The sequence below is a fragment of the Manacus vitellinus genome, unplaced genomic scaffold (assembly GCF_001715985.3).
Source record: "Manacus vitellinus isolate BGI_N305 unplaced genomic scaffold, ASM171598v3 scaffold_3_pilon, whole genome shotgun sequence".
Classification (NCBI taxonomy): domain Eukaryota; kingdom Metazoa; phylum Chordata; class Aves; order Passeriformes; family Pipridae; genus Manacus; species Manacus vitellinus.
Genome location: NW_021940535.1, coordinates 15,954,865 through 15,978,561, shown reverse-complemented (window position 1 = coordinate 15,978,561; position 23,697 = coordinate 15,954,865). Strand labels below are relative to the sequence as shown.

At 35.9% G+C, this 23,697-nt stretch overlaps 1 protein-coding gene across 6 annotated transcripts in view; it reads right to left on the bottom strand.

Moving 5' to 3' along the window:
* The window catches only part of SLC4A7 (solute carrier family 4 member 7), a 67,282-nt gene that overhangs the window by 31,689 nt on the left and 11,896 nt on the right, over nucleotides 1-23,697 (bottom strand). For 4 of the 6 annotated variants that reach the window (XR_003916021.1, XR_003916022.1, XM_029961969.1 and 1 more), the window contains exons 3-7: nucleotides 15,539-15,682; nucleotides 13,260-13,395; nucleotides 11,573-11,733; nucleotides 9,214-9,402; nucleotides 775-890 (exon numbers count right to left, since the gene is read on the bottom strand). Coding sequence is in view for 4 of the 6 variants with exons in the window: in XM_029961969.1 (XP_029817829.1) it covers nucleotides 775-890; nucleotides 9,214-9,402; nucleotides 11,573-11,733; nucleotides 13,260-13,395; nucleotides 15,539-15,682 (746 nt within the window). In the remaining 2 variants the exon portion in view is untranslated. Of the gene's footprint in view, nucleotides 1-774; nucleotides 891-6,108; nucleotides 6,478-9,213; nucleotides 9,403-11,572; nucleotides 11,734-13,259; nucleotides 13,396-15,538; nucleotides 15,683-23,697 lie in introns of all 6 variants that reach the window. The other 2 variants (XM_029961971.1, XM_029961970.1) reach the window with 2 other exon arrangements.

The following is a 23,697-nucleotide window of genomic DNA, read 5'->3' as shown; positions in this document are numbered from 1 at the left end:
AAGGCAGGTGTACACAAGGACAGGCCAAGCAAAAATACAAAAACTGTGACAGAGGAGTAGGAATATATGGTACCTACCATGATTAGATCAGAACTACACTGTAAGTTAGCTTTCCTTACACATAACTATTGAACTTGGCAAACCAATTCTCTTACTGTGTTTCGCAGTACAGATGACACTACAGACTAAGTTTTATAGTAAAAGCCATAATGGAACTTGCCCAGGAAATTTAAATTATGAAAGAAAAACAACAGATTTACAGTAGATTTTTTACAAGGTTTCCTTCAGAAAGTTATAGTATATGTTCCTAATGATTAAGAGGTACAGTAACTTTTGTACAGGAAACTCATAATACATATGCAGCAAATCCTCTTTAAAAGCTCTCTTCAGAAAAAAAAAAAAAAACACAAACCAAAAAACAAACAAGAAGTCATCGAAGGAAATCTACAAAATTCTTTTCACATGAGACTCAACAGCAGATCTGAAAATACCTCCATCTGCATGAGAAAGTACAGCAGCTGCACTCTTACGTTACCAAAATACTGAGAAAATCAAACAGTACGTTCCATCCCACTGGGAAGAATTTCAAAACATGTGACACATCTAGCCTAGACCATATTCTGACACTTGTATGTACAAGTTATCTCTAAGTACCTATGTCTTGTGTACACTGGTACATGTCTTAGTTGTAACTAAGGGGGAAGTTACAACCAGCACATTTTTTGTTTCACAATTAATTTGTGCTAAACACTAAGGTATTTAATGTTTACTTACCTTACTAAAATCAACGGTGCTGTTTTCTCTGCTTCCTCCTGTCCCAGTACCTTTAACATCTCCACTTTTCCCAGTGTCTAAGTTTCCAGGTGCTGACTGTGGAGATGCTAATAGCCCTAAATTAAAACAAAGAAGTTAAGTTCAAAATGGTGCATGAAGTGAACGGAGTGTGCAACACTACCAAAACTCAATGTGGCAGCTTGCTCAAAGCAAATGTGCATGTTATTCAGTACAAGTGCCCTACATTAGTATTATAAATGCAACACTAACAAATCACTGTGTTGCCAAATAATGACACAATTTAAAAAATTAAGTATTGCCCAAATGATGGCCATTTGCAAAACAGTCACCAGAAAACATCGCAGCTATTTCAATCGCAGAAAAAATAACTGCTGACATTTTAGTCATAACTGATATAGTAGTTAGTATATAGCACCTTCACCATACTAAGAATTCCTCGGACACCAAATGCAAACACCTCTGCTATCTAGTCTGCTGTGTGGCAGCTATTGCAATTGTAAAAAGCATCAGCAGGCCTCGGGCTACAAATACAAGGAATGATATCCTAACTAAGCTGTACAAGTAAATTGTGTACTACATGACGGATAGACAGTTTGCAAACCACGATTTTCATCAACAGACCAAAGTTCCTACTATTCATCTGACCAGATGTTACAATATGGAATATACACTTTAGCTGAAGAAGCATGCACAATGAGGTTATTCAAGTTCAACATACAGCTTCCCGCTAACACCTGCACCAAAACAAAACCATCTTATGTAGCTTGCTACACTGCCAGCAGCACTGAATTGCAGGTTCAGTAAAGGATGCAAAAGTCAATGTAATCCAAGTGTTCATACACACTGAATTCCATGTTGCGTCATATACCCAATTAACATTTAAAAGCTGGTCTAGGCACGCATAGTCAAGCCCAAATCCCACCTTTTGGATTACAGAGCTTTTGTTGTTCGGTTTAACATGCACTAGAAGTGCAATTGGCCTTCTTGCTTGTCCACACCTCTCAGCTGTGGTGACAGAACATGTTTTCACATGCTTTCAAAACCACATCTACACAAAGACTGAAGTCTGAACATCTATTACAAAGAGAAAGTTTGTATTTAAATCAAGTGTCACACTAGTCAAGATAAAAAATTAAGTCATCAATGGCTACATTTGGGCTATTGTTCTATCATAATTACTGTCACGTAACTCTTTGCATACCTCCATGTTTATAATTTAGCAACCTCGATATTTTTTAGCATTCAAATGACAACTGAATTCATTCTATTTCACCCCCATATTTGTTTCCAAAAAAACTCTCTCCAAGAGTCATCTTATCAACAGAAAATATGCAGGTCCAAGCCTTTACCATTAATTTTCATTCTTACAGTTCATAGGGATATAAGTGGTATGGGTAGTTTTTCCGAAGCAAAAATCAAATGAAGTTAATAGGTTGTCATTTCCTTCATAAATCCTAACATGCACAAGTAATGAGCTAACGCTATAAATACTATGTTCAGTTATCTAGACAACAAAAAATCCCCCCAAGAAAACATATTCTACTTTTCTGCTCCAAGATTTAAGCATCATTCACAAGAATCACAGCATCAACCACCTGTGAAATCAGCTGATCAAAAGTATTTAACTGCTTAAGAGTTGATGTGTTTGTAGAACTAGAAATAAATATTAAACGGTTGTTACAGAAGAGCAGCATAATATAAAAGTTTATATGTATAAACTTTTTCTACTTTGTCCCCTCTTCCAGTACAGGAAACTCAAAATGTTTGTAATTGATGAAAGATGAGTCATAATGCATCATTCAGCACTTTTCAGAAATGCACTGAGAGCAAGAGCAAGCAAAGACTAGAACAAAAAGGGGAACATCAAGGAGAAGGACAGAGAATAAGGATTCTACATATTAGCATAAACACTTATTATTTCAGTACCAAAGTGATACTGATTCTTCTAAAAGGTTTGCCTTCAAAATTTCTCCAACCACTCATATATGTTCAAGCTTACAAGTTTCAGCACTGACACTTGTCTGATCTTAGTCCTTTCTGCTGGCCTTGCAGTTGGACAGACTGCTGCTCTCACAAGACAAAACTGCTTATACGTTTTCAGACCTGGGCAAGCATTTCCATATGACACCGCATTTCATTATGCATATCAATCAATCTGATGTTTGCAGAGAAACTCTGAATAAAAAGTTATCTTCTCTAATACTGAAACAGTTCAAATCTCACACTAATAAAAGAACTTATTTCCCTCTCTTCTCCGGTTCAGTAGATGCAAACTCAGAGGCTACTGCAAAAAGGACAACTACCTAGTAGTACTTTTCAGACTATGAGACAGAGAAATTTATCATTACCAAGCTACCAAGGGGATCATTAAAAACACACAGTACTCTTCTTGATGTTGTTAGTTAGGCAGATGTACCACCTGTCTCCTCCAAAAGACAACAGTGGATTGAGTGTTGAGTAATTTGGATTATAACCTCTTAGGATCACTCAAGTCAAAGTATTTATAACTATACCTTCACTAAAGATCATGTGCATTTCCTAGCAATTGTCTCACATCTCTGCTTCATATAAGATGAGGAAGATATGAGTTCAACACCTAAGCATGACTATTTCAATGTAATTATATAGGTAAAGATTATATAATAAAAAACTTTTAAATATGAAGTCATACCATATTTATATTTGAGGAAATAAGAAGCAATTTTTAAAATTAAATTCCAATGCAGTCTTAATGTGAAAAAAATTACTAAGAGAAAGCAAGTATGAAAACCTTTCTGAATTACTATTTTCAGTAAGTAATTATTTAAAGAGCAAAGTTGTTTTAAATGTTATTTTGCTCAGTTCTAAAGTACACTTATCAGTGAACCAAAAGACCTCTCTGCTGCTTTGCTATTGCTCAGACATCAAGAAAGCTCAAAGAAAGTTGGTGAATTAACAGTTCATTTTTAGCTGTGACACAGTTCTCTTCCTAGCCTTACCAATGGAATTCATTATTCAATAGTTCTTCAAATGATAGCAAAAAAAAATTAAGAGAACCTTTTGTCTGGTTGACTTACTACGAACTGATGACTGGCTGATGAAAATTAAGTGGTAGACAGAAGGTGTGTCCCTCTTCCCTCCTTTTACAGTAACTCACATTAAGCTCAGTAACCTTCCAGCTATTAATAGTAAAGACTAAAAAATAAACTCTGAAGAACACAAGGCCAAGGACAGATGAATGCTAAACAGAAGAATGTCACCTATTAGAAAATTAACACAGTTCCTAATGCTCACAGGAGGCAAAACCAACTCAATCACACAGATGTGGAAAATGTATTCAGATTGCAATATTATGAATTACTAAAGAGGTAATACAGAGCATACTCTATTGTAGAATAGAGCAGGAAGATTTTTTTTTTTAATTAACACCAGGAAGATTACTTCTTCCTCAGGGTTTCCTTCTCATTCTGCTTCTCAAGAAAAAGATTAGTCCAGTTGCAGCTCTGAAGTCATAGTCTGAGAATGTCTTCAAAGGCATCTCTAAGGAAAAGGTGTCTTTCTGTGGTCAGATGATTACTTGAATTAAAAAAAAGGGGGAAACCCCAGAAAACAAAAATGTCTTCCATCATCGTTGGTGTTTAACATTCTCTGAAAAGACTTTTACTTATGATTAACTAGAAAACCATCCCTTTCAGATTTTTCCTTTATGAGAAACATCGGAACAAAAGCAATTTGAATGCAATTTGGAAATTCTGGCGGAAAGCTTTATTAGTGATGATAATAATAGCATAAAGTACTTTATTTTCATTTGTTTGTCTTCTCTTGTGTTCTAAAGACCTTGGGTCTGGCATGCTGTCATTCCTGTCAGACAAATGAGAACTGGAAAAACAATTACAACTGTTACGTTACTTCTGGTTTCTAATTACCTTTGCAAGATGACCCATGAGAGAATAAACTTCATGTGAATGCTCTTAATTTCCCAAAAGGAAGTCAGAGAAAGAGGTTTTTGTTTGCTTTTCTGAATTTAAGTAATGACGAGGCCCCTATACTTCATCTGAAGATAACAGCTTATGACACAGTTTGCTCTTTCCTTTTCAGTGACTTGGCTGCCAAATATGAAAAGGCAGACAACCACAGCCTTTTCTCTATCAGCATTGTTTCACTGCTGTATGTAACAATGTGCTCTTATTTATTAAACAAGTGAGGAAATAGCCAAGAAAAGCCTCACCAATGGAAGACCTATTTGAAATCAGCCCCTCTCCCACCCCACTACACACAGGTCTAAAGCAGACAAACCTATACACTAAGTTTTGGCAAGACAAATTTCTGAGAAGGGGAGGAAAAAAAAGGCAGGAGGAGGCTGAAGGCTGAAAAGAAAGATGATCCCTGCCTTAAAAACGTGATCTACCTAGAAGTATCATGAAGTCTATACCTAGGTAATAATTCTGCAAAAGTAAAGCAAGTATAAGACTATGACTGCAGAATGCATGAGTAATGAAACTTTTACTAAAAACAATTCAAGAAAAGTTGGAATGTTTTGACAGTTTCTTTCAACTAATCTATACATCAATATACCTTTTTACATATAAAGAACAAAGTCTTGCAAGACAAAAAAATAAAAAAATTGCTGAGCTCCAATCTACAATTACAAACTCTTAACTACCTTCTCCAATTTTGCATATCAAACACAACAAAACACTGATTGAGTGTCTGATGCTGATGCAATCCACTAATGGAGAGTCATCTGGAAACAGTTGTAGGTGAACTGTACCCGAAAATTTCATCATAATGTCCTATTGGTTTTAACAGCCGTGGTTTTTAAAAGAAAAAAAACAACAATAAAACTGCTTGATGACTTCATTATACAACTAACTATGAACACTACTGATAATGGCATCCTTCCTAATTCTTTTCATATCATCTCTAATACTTCACCATCACTTCAGCTGTACCTATCTCAGGATAACAAACACTGTTTTAAAATATTAACCACTGATAAAACCAAAGCAAAACCTGATATGGACTGTAGGTGAGTGAAAGGAAAAGGCCACCATTTTTGACATTTTGCTTATATATTACATTTTAAAGCCATATTACTTTTTAATTATACAAATGAATGTTAATTAAAGAATTTTTTGCTTGCTTTAGTTAAAAGCTAAAAAGTTAAAAATGCCAAACAAGAAAACAATCACAACTGAGAAGAAATAAACATGCAGGCAGAGGTAATAGTTATCATATTCCTTTGTGCCCAAGTTATGTGCCAAAAACATCGCAATGCAAGTGATCCAGATGCAGAGAGCACCACACACGGACAGCTTAAATTTCAGTAGTTGCCTGGTGTTTTGCCAATATTTTCCTCTGTCTTCTTTTCCTGGCTTTCCTGCAACTCTAAGTCCTCCTCAGGTGGATGAATTACTACTGAGGGAATGTCATCACTGGCAGGTGACACCAGCAATTCCTTGCCCTGAAGTGGACTTGGCTGGGCACTTGTGGTTGGCAGGAGACTGCACGTAGGACTGGAGGGTGGTGTGTTTTGAGGGGTAGTTACAGGTGTTGTACACCTCGAGGCTGCCGGGGTTCCAGCTCTTGAAGAAGGAAGAAGGTAACTGAGAAGAACTGACAAACGGCTTTCTCTTCTCAGGGAAATATTTGAGGCAGAGAGACCTGTTCGCAAAGAGTGGCGGGAGGCTGAAAGGCCTTCCCCTGAGATAAAACAAATGGAACACCATGAGGCTTACAAAAGGGATATATTAAATTAAAAAAAAAATAAAACAAAAAACCAAACCCACACAGAAACAAATATGCATGAACAATTTACATAGCAAATTGCAAGCTTTACAGGCCAAAGTGTCATACTCATGCAAGTAAGACAAGAGATAAGAGTAAATCTGATTTCAGACATTACAGAAGTCAGAAATTACTGAGAAGTACAAATTAGAATGCCAAAGATCTGTGGGAGAAGATATTACCTTATTTTTTATCTCTTGAAACTGACTCTTAATCTTTTCTAGAATAATTTCTTATTCCAAACTGCGCAGCAGATACTGTTAATGCCATCCAAAAAGTACATTGAAAAATCATTAGCAACCAAAACATTAAAATACTTCAGTTAACTCCATTCACTATATACAAAAAAATTTTTATTTAAAAAGTGAACATGATCAAACATATCCAATTGTGTTAAATGCAACTGTCTTCCAATATAAGCCTTGTTTTACTAAGAATTTTCCCAGGCAGCTGTAGCCTCAACACATATTTTTGAAGAGGGCACAAAAATGAGATACATAGTCCCTTCTCCATTTCCTCTTGCTATGACTTACCAATAGCCCCAATATGCCTAAAATCAAACACATTTCTCCAAATCCATTGTTATTTTTCTTGCCCTATCCAGCTTCAGTGTCCCACTAATTTCATATGAAGAGAACATAGTCTTGTGATGGTTCCCTCAGATTGGAGTTTGCAATGGATTTCAGTTCTTCCTTAAGCAGGAAAAGAGACTGTTGACACTCATGTAAGCACTTCTATTAGAAGGTTTAGCGATACCATTTCTCCTGTTTACCAAAACCACTTTTCCTGGGATGGTAGTCTCCTCGAAAAGATTACTGATTACTTCTCCTACAATGCCTGAACCCAAAACATGCTGTTTTCATGTACCATGCCATCAAGCAAGGAAATATCGAAGTAGACACGTTTACTCTCACATTTATAGTAGGCACTACTGAGACCAGTACGCTGAACAACCCTAGAATAATTTACAAGAAGGATAAAAAGCATGCCTAGGTATAGGTTACATATATTCCCCTTCCCCCCCCCAAACAATGAAAGACTGGATCCTACAGATACAAACCTGATTTAAATTAAGAACAAAAGAATCAAAAATCAACTATTAAAACCACAAAACTGCACTGCAGTAAAGAAAATAGGACCAGCAGAGCAAACTGGTTGATTTAGCCTGTATTAATCACTACAGTAATAGCTAGATTTCTGTCAGTATACTTGTGATAAATCACGAACATGAGATGTCCTAAACAGACACACCCTTCTAAGGAGCCTAAGAAGTACTATGCACATATGCATTTTCAGTTTACCATTTTAGAGGATCACTGTAGGATTATAAAGAAAGAAGTAAATCGGTATATGTTGAGAAAAAGTTCACCAAATTATACTGGTTTCTTATTTCAGCATATATCCCATATTCTGTTGTCGAAATAGTATTATGAATGAAATGTGCTGGAAAGTGGAAGTGATACACGAAAGGTAACTGACAAGCAAGAGACCTTAAATACAAAATTCTCACAATTACAACTGAAAACACAGATGTTCAAGGACGGAAAAAACCAAGTCTGTGTGTGAAATTTTCATATTTGTTGAACCAAACAGGAGACTTGGGAGTTACAGAAGACAATACACTCGTATAAATTTGGTGCATTTTCAGTCTTGAAAAAAAATATTCTGAAACAATCAGAGAAATATTTAAGCATACACCTTATACTCCCTGCCTAACAAAAAGTATCAGTAAGCTTAGGCATTTGCTGTAGAGTACTCCAGAGTATGTAGCTCCTAATGAGTACTTAAACTAAGTGAAACATATTTTATGCAATGAGGCATCTTTCAAGACAGGAAAAGAAGTTCCCTTCGAGGACAGTTTCATGAAATCCTTAGTTTTCACTAGATTAAAAAAAACTTATGTCTTAGTTAACGCAAGGCAAAAGAAAACAAAGAACAGAGATGGAAACAGAGGTCACAGAAATACAAGACCACAAGTAAGCTGCTCTGCAGTACATATTGCTATTTGGAGTTTGGAACTGGATGTCTAGAGTAGATTTTCAGGAATTGGTTCAAAACAAGATGTGGTGCAGCTTCTAAAAACATTGCTAATACCTTTCTTGGGTTTGGGATTGTTTTTCCCCATTAGATCCTTTTCTACAAAACCAGTTAAAAATAAAGAGTGTCCTAGCTAAATGTACTATCTTCACCATTGGCATGGTGAACTTTTTCTAGACATATTAACATAACAACACTGGAATAAAACACATAATTGTCAGCATCACTGAACTCATTCTATGATCACTATGTCAATCTCTTGTGCAAAGACTGTATAAGCAAGTAGCATCCATTTTATACACACATATAAAGATATGCCACGATGCTGAAATTCCTCAAACATTGCACATTTTATACAAGCATATACTAAAAAACATTAGGACCAATGTAGGCCTATTTCTATACTTTAAAATAATAATGCATGCTGTGGTATACAGGCAGGAGTAGAATGTTTGAGTAAAAAAATATCCAGAAGCACCATCCACATTATTGTTAGTTCTTTGCTCATGAAGAGGGAAACACTTATCTGCTATTACCAGCTGAGCTTTCCTTCATCTCCAAGTGAGAACATTATTTACCAGGTTAGTACAAACTGGATGCTACAACTTATCTCACCATTTCGTTCAAGCAAGTGAGGGTCAGAATGTTTCTTGCCTATATCTGCGAAAGACCGAACCAGAGGAATCCGACTGCTGAATTTTTTCTCATTCTGATGATGGTGCCTTTTTAGGAGAGCCTCTCTCACATTCTCTCGTATGGATTCATCCAGCTGGCCAGAGGCAATCATGTTGTCCAAAACCATATCTATATAATACAAGAACAAAAAAGGAAATTATATAGGTAGCTATCAAATCTCTCCTTCACCACATTCCAGCACTGTAGTTGCACCAAGTTAGAAAAAAAATTTAATCTATTCCAATAAAAATCTTTTCTTTAACAAAAAAGTTATCTTCAAGAATCCACAGGAAATTTTCAAATGTCACTAAACAAGCAGATGTGAGAATAAGGAAAGCACAACATGCAGATCCAAGAGACAGTATTTATTAGTAGCACCATTTCAACAAATAAATTACTTAATATTTTATAATGTACTGGCATTTACTTCAACTTCCAGTGGTGACTCCCATTCAAAAAAGTATCTAATGTAATCAACAACCCTACACTAGAAGTGAGTACACAAAGACAGAAATATGATGGAAAACAGACATGACAGTCTTAATCTGGTGTTACTTAAACTATATAAAAGTGAAAGTTACTACAGAATGAGATGAATTCCATAACTCCTCTGTCATCTTTGGATGCCCTAAGATCCTGAGACTCTACTGAACTTCATGTGATTCACATGCTTTAGAGGAGGAAGTGTAAAACAATATCTAGTAATACCATGTAAAACTAACTAATCATCTGCCAAACAATATCGAGTTTCAAAAGAGCATCTCAGCAGTATGCTCACACCAGGAAAGAAAGCCTCCATACCAGGGAAAGTATCTACTGTGATTTCTTAGCTGCCCTTTTTTCTAAATAATAAAAAGTAAAATAAATCCATAAAAAAGGCCCAACCAGCATAAGGCAACAAAAACCTATATGACAACTTTTCAAATATAGATTGCCAATGGTATCTAATGTATTGAGAACTCAACTGCAGTGCTAAACTGAAACGACATAGAACTTTTCACAATGAAAAATGTTACAGCTCAGGATACCTCACTAACAAAACTCTATGCAGCGAAGTGTCTGTCAGTACAGTGCAGTTTCCTTCTGGGATTACTGGTAACACACAGCCATTTGTTAGAGGTTGTCAGAAGGAAACCTGCCACCTTCTCCCTCCTCTTTGAGTAAGAAACAATAATACCTACTAGGTATTCCTGGCTCATGGAAACAAGACAATACATTTGTATACCAAAGACTGTTACCCTACATACTTCACAATGGTACCTAAAATTAACTCGAAACAAATTCATAAAATCTCTTAAGACATCCTAGTTCCAACTAAAATACCCACTATCAAGAGCGCCATTTACATAGAATTAAGCAATAACTATTTTTCTTATGAACTAAGATTATTGTTAAATTCAATTATTAAAAATAATATCATAAACAAAAACATTACATTTACAAACAATGCATTGAATGCTCTTGTTCAGTAAGTAAAGAAAATAGGAAGGGAATGACAATTTCCTGAGTGAATTTTGAAGATTTCAAAACAAGAAAACATTTCAAGCACTGCCAAAGTTTTTAAGGCCAAAACACCTTGTCCACATACATGTTAGTCTGCCCTAATTCTAATATGATTCCTGCAAATGCAATCTGCTGTGTGGTACCTGTAGCAAGAGATACCAGGAAAATTGTGTACAATTAATTCAAAGACATTCAGGCTAAGCAGATATATATAATGTACATAGATATGTACGTGTGTATGTGTATATATTATATATACATGAAACTCTCCAAAGTTGACTGTGTATCCCAAATGACGATGTGATTAGTGAGGACACTCAACATAGTAGGTCAAACAACATGTACGAAATTTATTTCTGCTCACCTCGTATAAAGGTGAAAAAAATACCAGATGTGCAACAACCAACTGCACTAATGGTATCAAGTTAACATCAGCCAAATTATGATTAATAATTATGGTACTAAAGTGCACAAATAACTCCTAAAATGTTCTGGCAGATATTTACAATTCATCTGTAGAAACAAAGACAAAGAACACATTCAGCGATTAGAACATAAAGGCAAATTCTGGGCCTCATCCTAAAATACATATGAAAGGAGTTCCTACTCATCCAGTGTAGTTTTTTGTATGTGAAGTTTGTAGAAACCAAATTCCTTATAAACAGATCAAGAAAACTGCAGTAAGCATGCACATACCTGTTTCTTCAATATAGTATTTCAAGAACATAAAGACACCACCAAAACCACCTCAAATAGATTAAAACTTAGAAATATTTTTAGAAAGTTTTGCTGCAACCTGCTATCTCATCAAGTGTGTTTGCTCTCATGTCCAACATGACCGTCCCATTTAGAATACAGCTTCGCAGTTCAAAGAGACTGTGCAGAGACAGAGTTGCTACATAAGGCTTGCTCCATCGATCACCGCCATCTTCAACATCCTCTTCAAATTTCAGCCACCTGAAAAGCATTCACATACACATACTTATATTTCTCCTGGAAAGAAAATTTGGCAAGTAATCTCATCCTTCCATGTGGCTCTGGCATGACACGGAACAGGAAATCGCATGAAACCAAATCACACCGCCTTTCATTTTCTCAGACAACTCAACTGATTGACATTTTTGTCAGGCCTTTTAACCACACTCAAATGTTTTAGTTTTTGCCCATTTTGTTTCTTTTGGTTTAAACAATACCTGTCTATTCACACATTCTTGTGAAGAGTATTGATCTGCATATCTTGATTTTGTCAGTATTTTAGGACTAGAAAGTTGTCTGAAACACACCATATAGGATGTTCAAGTCTCCTAAGGGTTCTACGTCAGATATTTAAGAACTGGGCAATACTAATATGTGCAACTATAAATTGATCTTGATTCCAACTCACAGGCATTATGCAAATCAAACTTCTGCAAAAGCTAGCATGCTACAAGGTAGTTGGAAGTACTGAATGCAGAAGAATTTATTACAACGCATATGTAGAGGGAAGCAACTAAACTAGCATAGGTCAAAAACAATCATAGCATCCTGTAATGTTCATGCATGCAATTTGCAAAAAACTAGTCAAATACTACCCAAGAAAAACATAATACCTGGTTTTCTTTATGTCTGAGTGAGAAAAAAATGACACCAATATATCGACAATAATATACCAGAGAGATACCACTCTATGGATGAACACCTGTATTAGTAACTCAGTGCAGTCCTACCTTTCACAACGTTCAGTATGATCAGTACTAGGAAACTGAACACACCACCAACCAGTAAGACTGAGGATCTCTTGAGAAACCATACTGATTCTTTCAAAGTTGGACAAAAAAATCCAGAAGTTTTGTTTTGCTGAGCATGACTTGAGTAGACAACTCCTAGTTAGTGAAGATTCTAACCCAAACTCGGTTTACAGTTCTTTGAAATAAAATCACTATAATATTGTTGGGAGGAAAGATTTATAAGTAGAAGAATGGCGAGAAGGATGGTAGATTCGCTCAAGTGACCTTGCAGCTGGGAATGCCAAGGTCTGGAAAATAACAGTGTGGGAAACCCCATATACAATGCCTCCTGCTGTTTATCCTCTGTCTGTTTTGAGAAGTAGAATCTCTGTGTAGAGATAATAGAGGTCTTTACAGAGACTTGGAAGCACTCCTACGGACATGCTTGAGCTCTCTACCTTGGGAGAAAGATCAAAGCTCAGAGATTATAAAAAAGTACAGAGGGATAAAAGCATGGTGGTAAACTACACATGCGCAGGGCTTTCATACACGGGTGCAAACAGCAGGCCCACTGCCCATCAGGATGGACTGAGCCTAACAGTGTCAGCATTCCTGCTTGTGTGTCTCGGTCTGGGTGCTGCTTCAGAGTCCTCCAGTTAGCGAAGTAATGAAACAAATTTACCCTTTGCATTTCAGCCGTGGTTTTGTGGGTGTTCTGGCTGCCTATGTGTGTTGACTCGCACACGTATACCTTGAAACAATCTACTCCCAGCATACCTAGCCGTTTCTCTCCATTCATATTCTTCTCCATCCCTGAAGTAAAGTTCATCCATTTCAGTGAAGAGATCATGAGGAATGTGTTCATCGTCATCTTCAGTACCCAAGATAAACTGCACCCGTTGAGATGGTGTGTCTTGAAGAAAAGGAGAAACTTAACAATTAAAAGAATTCATACTTATATTACACAAGAAACACTACGTAACAGTAAAAATTCCTGCTCTCAGTTAGAAACATGCAGCACAACATCTTACTTTAAGAGGGAAGAGGAACAAAAGAAACATGGACATTTCTTTAAAAGGAGGTTCTCTGAAAATTTTGCATTGTTTCTGAAAACAAAACATCTGAAAACTTACGTTTATGAAAAGTAATTAAGTATTTTTAGCTCTTCCATAGATTGCCAATGTGAAAAAAAAATCAACAGTAGAACTGGTTAAAAAAAAGTAAAAATTAATAAACCAAAAGGCTAGAAATCTTATTTTCATTTTGAGAACAAAATAAATGATACCATCATAACACAGACACTAATTACAGGAGAAAATGAGAAAACAAAACAGGTTGTTGGAAAAAACCAGCCCAAATAATAGCTGAAGATACTCAATTGCGAGTACCTAGGTACTTGTACTGTTAAAGCAGAAGACTTTTCTATGGCCTGTTGCTACTAACATAGGATAAGAAAAAAAGTAATTTTTTCATTGTGTAGTTGGAGCACTATGTATAAATTAGCATAGCAAAGCAGAAGCTATGCAGCTAAAGTGTTGAGGAAATATTTTACCTTCTCATAATATAATGCCCATCGGAATAGGCTCAGTAAAAACTTGTAAGGATATTAAACAATCTCTATTGATTAAAAGTAAGTACTGGATTTCAGTGCTATGACCAAAACTTTAAAAAAAACCCCACCAATAAAAGCACATGGTTTTAGATACTTTTAATACCTATATAAAGATTTTGTTTCAACTCAAATTACAACAGTTCAATAATGTAGTAATTATAATGTTATCTCAGGAAGGTCAGAGACCAAAGATCCAGGTAAATCTCAATTTTAAAAATTTTACTTTTTTCACTGAAACATCACTCTCACAGCTATGAGATGTGAACATACAACTGTATGCTTCTAGTGTAGAAGGAAGAGCACCCTTTAGATTTAGACATAAGATCTGAATTACTAACAAACTTCATTCAAATTTGAATTTTGCTTATGCGTTGATGTTCTGGCATAGCTCATCATCCAGTAACAGTTCTGAAATGAGCTCTTTTGAATGCAAACAACATTCATTATCAGACCCATAGCAGATTGTTTCCGTCCCAAAACCAGAACACCCCAAGAATCCTGCCATAACCTATGTATCCAGGATAAAGAAGTAACCAGAACAGAGGACTGATTTTCTATCAATTTAATATCACTTGGTGCTTCAAAAACCGTACAGCAAGACTCTACAAACATAATGTCAATTATAATAATTTACATTTGGGAGGGGAAACCTTGAAGATGGATGAAACCAAGAACCAGAGGAGAATGGTAAAAGGAGATTTGTCAAAGCATTTCCATTGGAAGACTCCTTTTTTCAGGTATTGGTCCCGTGAAGAATATGGTTCTAGTTATAGAAAGGTAATAGTGAATAGCATGATGTCCACACTGGAATTCAAACATTGCAGTGTAGCCTGCCCATTCACTGCAGTCTAGGAATAAAAGTGGACATAGGGTCTTGAAGTAAAACTGCTAAGAGTACTGCCAAATAATTTAATTTCAGAGAATGATAAGAAAAAATTATCATCTCTTGAGGATAAGAGGTAGACTGGGGGACAGTTTATGATCCACGAACTTAGGAGGCAGTACAATTCCCTTACTAACAGACAGGAAAAAGGTTGAAGTAAATACTTAGATCATTGATCAAATTACCATGGCAAACGCTGCTTCACAGCTACATTCTTACTTTTAAAAATCAGACGAAGAAGCATACACGACTACACAATCTGAAAAAAGGTGTCTAATTTAAATAACACAGATTTTCATGCTACAGGAGAGCATTACAAAGCTCTAGTCTAACCTATTCAGTGCAGGCTGCTGAACATTCATGTGGACAGCTGGACCAAGTCCAATAGCTTATGACTTAGACAAAACACAACCACAAAATCCTTGTCTGGTTGTACACAGAAAGATGTTAATTACAGAGAGAATAAAAGAAATAGCACAAAACAAGCAACATTTAAGCAGAGTTAACTACTACAAGTTTATTTTCAAGAGAGGCAAAGAACTTGCACAACAAATTTCCTACCATATGATGGAGATTCTCGGCCATCCTCTCTGTCAGTTTCTTTTTCTTTTTTCCTTCTGTGATGCCTGTGCCCACGATGTCTATGCCGTCGACGGCCTGGTTTTCCAAGTGGGACATGAACTCCAATATACACAGCTCTGTGGCCTGTTTAAAAGGAAATAATTAAAGAAAAACTGACCTGCTGCCCATATTTAGCATCTAAAGACAAGGGGTTTGAGAAAAAGAAATCCAAAAGTACTTGACAAAACTACCTGTAGTAAACTACTAAGAGCATTTCGTTTCTGTCCTCCAGGGTGTCAAGTAACTAGTGCTAGACTCATTTCCCTGATAAATTGGGCCATATTCTTACTCAGTTTAAAAATTCAATTGAGAAACAAGTAATACATAAATACAAGCTTGACCAATAACACTGAAAGAAACTACTGGATAAACATGAAGCCAAGGCAGAGGAATTACACAATGCTCCTCTTTTTTGCAGGGATTCATATCAGGACAGTCACTAGAATGGCATAAATGTAATCTCCTGGTTCAGCTTATTAACATCATTAAGAAACTGACCCATCATTTAGAGTCTGCAAGGAGTTTTCTCTTCCTGAAAGAGCTGCCAACATTTCCTCAAGTAGCATGTGACACATCTAGATGGAACTGATGTTCAATTATACCATTCATTTACTATCAGGAACATAATAAGAACTTATGTTTTGAAGTGTATGCCAACACCTCAAATAACTTAGAGAGGCTGATTTTTTTTTCCTATCCTAGATTTTTTTTTAATAAATTTAGGAGGACATCCTCAAATTAATAGACTGCTCTTTAAATCATATACTTTCAACATCTTGTTTTTCCTTTGACCTTTCACATTAAGACAATACTATCATCAACTTGGCAAAAGAAATCAATCAACAGACTGTTATGAACATATTACTACCGTGTCTCCTGTAATGGAGATAGCATATACAATAGCATTTCAATTCCTATTTAAACAAACAATCTCCGGAAGAGACATATTAACTAGAAGCCTGGAGGTTAACGCTAAATATTCTGTTTCATACTGCAGAAGGGTTATTTCAGAAGACTGACATTAACCAAAGGAAAAGGAAGTGGTTTTCCAGCTCTTAGACAAATTCAGCAAATTTACATGATACAAGCAAGCCCTAAGAGTTGTGACTGTACACATACATGCACATATATATGTGTGTATAGAACACACAGATTAGACTGAAGATATTGAAAAATCCCGGTGATTAGAGTTTTAAAGAAATTAAAAGTGGTAGGACGTCAAACTTGTTTACCAAAAAAGAATCCCTAAGCTTAAAAAGATACTGGCTTTATAGAAGTTTTGTGTATTTTTACAGTGCTACATGACTAAAAATACAAGTAAAAATCACTATTAGCAGATGAGTAAGTTCAATGTTTAATTAATTTGGTCAAGATTCCTTTTCACGTAACAAAACCCAATTCTTGACAGACTTCCAACACCAGTTTAATTAGAGTCAACTGACTGGCACTATGACCAAGTCTGAAATTAAGTATATTAAAAGCTATTTGTTTCCATGAGTGGAAAAGAGATTAATTTATAGAGTCCTATTTATAGAGAGAGACTAGTCTTTTGTGAGCTTCTTCCAACAGGAATACCCAGCCCCTGCTGGGCAGCCTGACCTCCACCCTCCATGACTGCTATGCACAATACAATTCCCAGAGAACTTAATGCCAATGTGACACCTAAACATAAATCAGTGCACTTGGTATATAATATGACCAGGAGGCATCGTTAGCTACGGTCATATTATTGATACTATCATGATACAATAATCTTATGCACAGAGAAAGCAAACGTAGTAGGCTCAAAAATAATTGCATTACTCACCACATCCCACTCAAAGCTGCCTGGTGCAACCTAGCGAGCCACCACTCACTGCAAATGTTATCATGCCTGTTATGATTTCTGTTTTATTTTATAAGTTCAACTGGCAATTATTAAACTACAGTTTTTTATATATATATATATAACTAAACGGTTTTATTCGTTGTCAAAATGTTGGATTTTTTTGCAGGAATTATCTCCTCCTAAGAGAAACTCCAGCATTCTTCTACCAATAGAACATTTTATATAATTCCTTGTTTTAATATTGTTAACAATACTGTTTTAAGCATGTGTTTTGAACATTGCAACACACAAAAAAACCCCTGCAGTAATGTGAAACTATTCAGGATTTTACTTCCTGAAAAATTGGAAGGACTTCCACATTTTGGTCCCTTGCTTTACTCATAAATTAGAGACCAAGATTCCACACTGTCTTCTGTACTCAATAACAAACAAAACTCCCACACAATTTTTTCAAGGGCCTCCATCTTCAACAATATAGCCTGCTATTGCAAAAATTGGCATTTGTAATAGTGTGATTATTTCCACAGTCAAAGACTACGTTGCAGCATGAAGAGGAGGTAGAACAAGCAAATGAGGAGTCTATGTCCTTATGAGGAGTCTATCTTCTTTTACAAAATTGCAGTCTGACAAAATTTTTTTCAGTAGAAAAGTTTGAAAAAGAGCAGATATGTTGCAAAGGGACAGGTAAAAACTATGGAAAGCCAACCTGAAATAAGTAACAAAACAAAGGTATTTTTAAACAACCTGTGTCCATAGCAAATTCCTTTCCCAACAAAATGCACTGACCTCAGCTATGACTACCACAGAATCAAGTCCAGGTGCCTCATGGCTGCTTCAAGGCACACGAAGTAGGCACTGCCAGTCAGTCAGCCCACAACCTACAACACTGACATTGCTTTTCAACTCTGAAAGGAAACTTTAAAGAACCCACCTTCTCGCTACCCTAGCAAATGAGGGTCTCACAAAGACAGGAAAACATAGACACAGTCTTGCAGGCAAATGAAAAAACAAGAATACCTTCCCCAAACCACTTCTGTATATGCAAAGTGACTGCTACACCTGCAACGGTATCTTGGGACGATATGAAATGTTGATGAGCAAGATGATTTGCAGTGATGATTAAGTAAAATGCATCACAATCCAATGTAGTTCTATCAGAATAACTTGAAGAAAAAACTTGATGTTGAAAAAGAGCCTCTGAATTATTTTTCTTTTTCAGAGCAAGCATTGGGGGTGGCAGTACAATAGACTAAGACAGTACACCAGACTGTTGCTTAAGAAAGGGACTTTTTTTCAGTATCACAAACAGTCAAAAATAAAGACATTTCAACTACTACCTAGGAAATCCAAAACTATTACTTTTGAGTATACTGCCATTATTACACAAAAACATGTTGCAGGTATATTCACTCCAAAGGTAGGGCAAAACTAGATAATAAAACTTGGACAAGCTTAACTTTGATTCTAACTCAACAAAGAAAAGCACTGAGAAGCCCTCTAAGAATAAGACAGCTGCATTGAGTAGGTCAGTGTTCCCTTGAGTTTCATTATTCAGATAGGAATAATAATATTTGGAGGTGGACAGATAAAGATTTACTTACAATTTACAAGGAAAAGCAAAACAAAACAAAAGCACGGGGATTTTTTTTCCTTCATTCCCAATAAATTGGATGAAACAACCTATAGTACCCTTCAGCCTAGCAAAAAAAAAAACAAACCCACAAAAAAAACAACAAAAAAAGTTAGCTCTAAAAAGGCTGGAATGTATATTTCTAGCATCACTGTTATTTCTAAAAGGAACACTACCTTTTACTTGAATATTGTTTTTTAAAAGCTTGAAAAGTACAATTATGTGACCTTCAAAGCTTTATTCACATAAATGTCTGTACCACAGTACAACTTTCAAGCAAAGCTTCTTACAGAATTACTATAAACCAATAATCAATAGAATTAGTAGACTGCCCAATACTAAATTTAGTAATACAAAGCTCAAGAGATAATTGCTCATTTTAATCCAACGTGACTTTATCCAAGCTTAGCTGTTCAAATCCACCAAGAGCATTTACTACTTAAGGCCCTTATCAGTATGAAACAAATTTAAATGTTAGGAACTTGCAACATCTCTATCACATGGTTGGTATCACTCCAAAAGTAAGTTTGTTTAAAGTCCTTTAAAATTCACAAAAAAGAAAATGCTTTAAGTTTCCCAATTTCTCCCCAAAGCTCCTATGAAAATGGTAATAGAAGACTTCTGAAGTCTGAGAGATCAAAAACACGTATCCAAAAATCCTCTGATGTGGCAATGCTTGAAGTACAATTCCACACAGAACTTTCTCTTTTCTTTGGCTAGATGCCTTTTAAGCTTCATACAAAGAATAATATTCTTCCACCACATGTTAATAATGGAAAAAAATTTAAGTGTATATCTATGTGAATTCTCAATTCCTGTTACTTAGAAATTTGAACTAAGAGAGATCATATATTATTGATGGATGTAAGCACCATCTAGAGGTGAGCTACCTGGTCCAATCTTGCTCAAAGTACAGCCAACTCCAAAGCTGAAGCCATCTTTTTGATCAGGTTGGTTAGGATGACAACCTGCCAAGCTTTTAGTACCTTTAAGGATATATATTCTACAGCCTCTCCAGGCAACCTATAACAACCTATAGCAATATACTGCATGAAAAAAAATTTCTTAAGTATTCAATCATCACTTCCAATACTTCACCCTTTCACAATGCACCTCCAACAAGAGTCTGACCCCATCTTCTCAATTAACTCCCAAGTCTGCTGAAGACAAAAACTTTGTGACAAGAATTACTATTTTTTTCTGAAAGTCTTCAAATAATAATCTGAAGACATATCATTTATTTTAAACAGAACCCTTTATTTAATCAAATAATGTCTTTGTCTATCTTGCCCCAATACAGAGCATTCCATTATGGAAAAACTGGAGAATCTGCAGGAGAGATCCTAATTTGTTCCTTTAGATCATAAAATGGGGGGAAAAAAACCAGCTGTTTTGTTGTCTCTTAACTGACATCTCTAAGTGCATTACCCTAGTAGGAAAGATTTGGAACATAGCATCTCATGCCTTGACATTAATTTCTCTTACATCACAGAGTACTTGTATGCACAAAAATAAGCTCAACACAATCTATCAGCACAACTTCTACCTTTTCAGTCACAGGACTGCTCTGAAGGTAGAAGCACACAAACGGGAAAAATTACCTAAAGTGGATGGAAGAAATAAGTGTGAGAACAAAAAAGTCTTTTCATGCCCCAAAAAACTTCACAACCCACAGGTCTTCTCCAAATAGTCCCTGCTCTGGTAAAACTTAAGGAACAAGAAGAATCCCTCATTTACACACACACACACACACACACACCGCCCTCCCCCCACCTTGTTTATTTATAATGAAAATTCTGAAAATTCATTCAAGTCAGTAATTCACTGAAAATATTTCTGTGTTAATTCTCTAATTTTCTAATTAAAAGTAATACCTCATTTCTGAAGAATGCACAATTAAACACATAAATTAATATTGATAGTGAAACTCTTTGCATAAGACAAACTGAATATTTTAAAACAAAGAGCATTTTTCAGTTATTGTATAAACTTTAATTGCCGAGGACTCTGCGCTTTATTAAAAGAACTATCTGACAAAAGCTATCTCTTGCTTTCAGAATTAAACATTTGAGATAAATTTTTCAAACCAAATCTGTGTAAGGGAGTAAAGAAAATTCTTTCACAGGATAGCTATATGCCATAGCTGGAACCCAAAGGTTCTCCACAGTGCAGCATATTTTAGAATCCACAACATCTCCTAAACTGTACTCCGAAATCTCCTACTGCTCCTAGTAATTAAGTATATCTGAGAATACACTCTTTATACTTGGATAGATAAAATGGAGAAGCATAATCCAAAACCACAGTAAGCACAGCATATGGTAAGGCAGCTCAGTAAGAGTGTTTTCTCACTACACAACAAAAGACAGCATTATATTACGCTAACAGAAGCAGTAAATGCTAGATTTCTCATTACACATAAAAGTGATTTTTTTCTGACTTAAAACCAAATGTGAGTTGGTAGGGGCAGTCATAGAGAGAAATGCACTGAATATTCCCATTTGACATAATCAAATACTCAAAAAGCCATAATCAGTAATTACATTAGACATGCAGGTAGGAACAGTAATAGGAAAAGCTTAGTGCCAGCTGGCAAAGCCACACAGGGATTCTGGCACAATACATGCACCCCAGGTCTCTGTGGTTCACTGCCAGCACCCATGTCCCTTGCCTGGGAAAGGAGCCAGCACTTGGTACTGTGAGAGCTGGGCCCCACACTTTATCTGAGATGAAAGTCTTTGGTCCAGCCTGTCTCTGCAGCAGAGCTCAGGAAAAACGATACATACCCAAGAAAATTTCAGAGAGTAGTTTCTGTTGGAGGAGAGAAAATCTAGAAAGACACAATTCAAGCTAAAGTCCCACTGAGATCCAAGACTGGCCCTTTGTCCACTAATCACATCATAAAATCAAAGAATGGTTTGGGTTGGAAGGGACATTAAAAATCATCAGGCCTCCATCACACATACCTCCACTGCCCTGTAAGGACAGAAGGCTTCTACATTTGTAACACTGTGCATGTTAAGTATTTAAAAAAAAACTTCTGCAAAGAAGACTTTTTATCTTCATCAATGGGTCACTAATACAGACACTTTATAATTTTGATCACACTCCTCTCCTGTACAACTGCTTAAATGGATCGTTTTGCCAAATGCATCTATTTCCTGATATTTTAAGATATGAAAAATATTACATAGGGAATCTTCTCAATTCAGGGATATCACCAAAGAGCATGGATAAATGGTGTTCTGCAAGAATCGTTGATGGCCATCCTAAATTATTTTTGTTTTCAAAAGTAGTTTTGCGTTTTTCTACTTGTGGACCACATAAAAAGACACAACTTCATGAGAAACCATTTCAGATTTTTTTTCCTGTTAAACATGTTTCTTTTTCTAGACCATAAGGGGTCTCCTAAAGGTTAAAGCCTTCATTCTCAGTTTGAGCACCATAACAAACCTGTTCTGTACTGCCTATTCAAATCTGTACAGCCTATTACAGAACGCAAAAACATAACTAAGCACAATCTTCAACTACCAGCAACTACAATGTCCTGTTTTATTACTTGTGTTACCTGCTCCTGTACAACTTGTTTTCTTAAAAGATTTGACAGCAATAATTCATGGGGTTTTGAACAGTTGAAATTTAGATACATCTAGAATAGGTAGCTAGTATTAATAATAGTAAATAATAGTAAACCTGCCACCTGAAAAAAAATCCCAGCAACAGATTCTACTACAAGTTGCCCTATAATTCTTAGTTCCCCAGAACCCTTTCATAATACTGAAACAATTTTTAATGACTCATAACCCTTTAAACTGCAAAACACTTGTAGAGTAAGTCTTCCACTTCTATAGACAATATTCACTTATAGAGAAGGAAAAAATTTAATTACCTATCATTGTCAACTAAGATTAAGCTTTTTTCATAAGTAAAAACTAAACCATCAACGTGTAAGAGATGAAAGGGTCACCTGAAATGTAAACACTACTTACACCTGCCACAGGATCGTGTGAGAGTAGTGTAGCTATTAAATCATCTTAACTCTTGAAGCTGCTGCTTGGATTTATGCCACAGAAAACTAGCCTACCAAGATACACATTCTTGACCTCAGATTGTTCCTGGAACAAAACTTCTGTTATATGTAAACTCCTTATCTTTGCTATGCTTGTAACTGGCCTGCTAAGAGTAACAGAATACATCTCTTTTCCCTTAAACTGTATCTAGTGGATGTATCCTCAAATCAAGACTGAAAATTAACTACACATTTTAAAAGATAGGTCTCGGTAGTATCAAGCCAAACATCGTAACATAGGTTTAAGAAAATCTTCCTTGAACACCTTCCTTGAACATGGTTCTTAAGACAAAACACCTTTAACAAGATCACAGAAAATACCTTTGCCATTAATATTCTTGCCTTACTTCCACCTCCTGGTTTACTGTTATTACTCTCATTCATTGCATCTCAAAAAGCCTGGCATCAAGTTAAGAACATCAGGTGCTCTTAAAAAGGTTATTTTAAGATGTTATTCCCTCTTCTAGTTCTTCTGTAAACTGACATTTGTTATTTCAAAGTAAGGCCTTACAGCTTCAGTAAAGTGCAGTACCTTTATTTAGTACACACACAGTCTGCCCACAATTGCAATT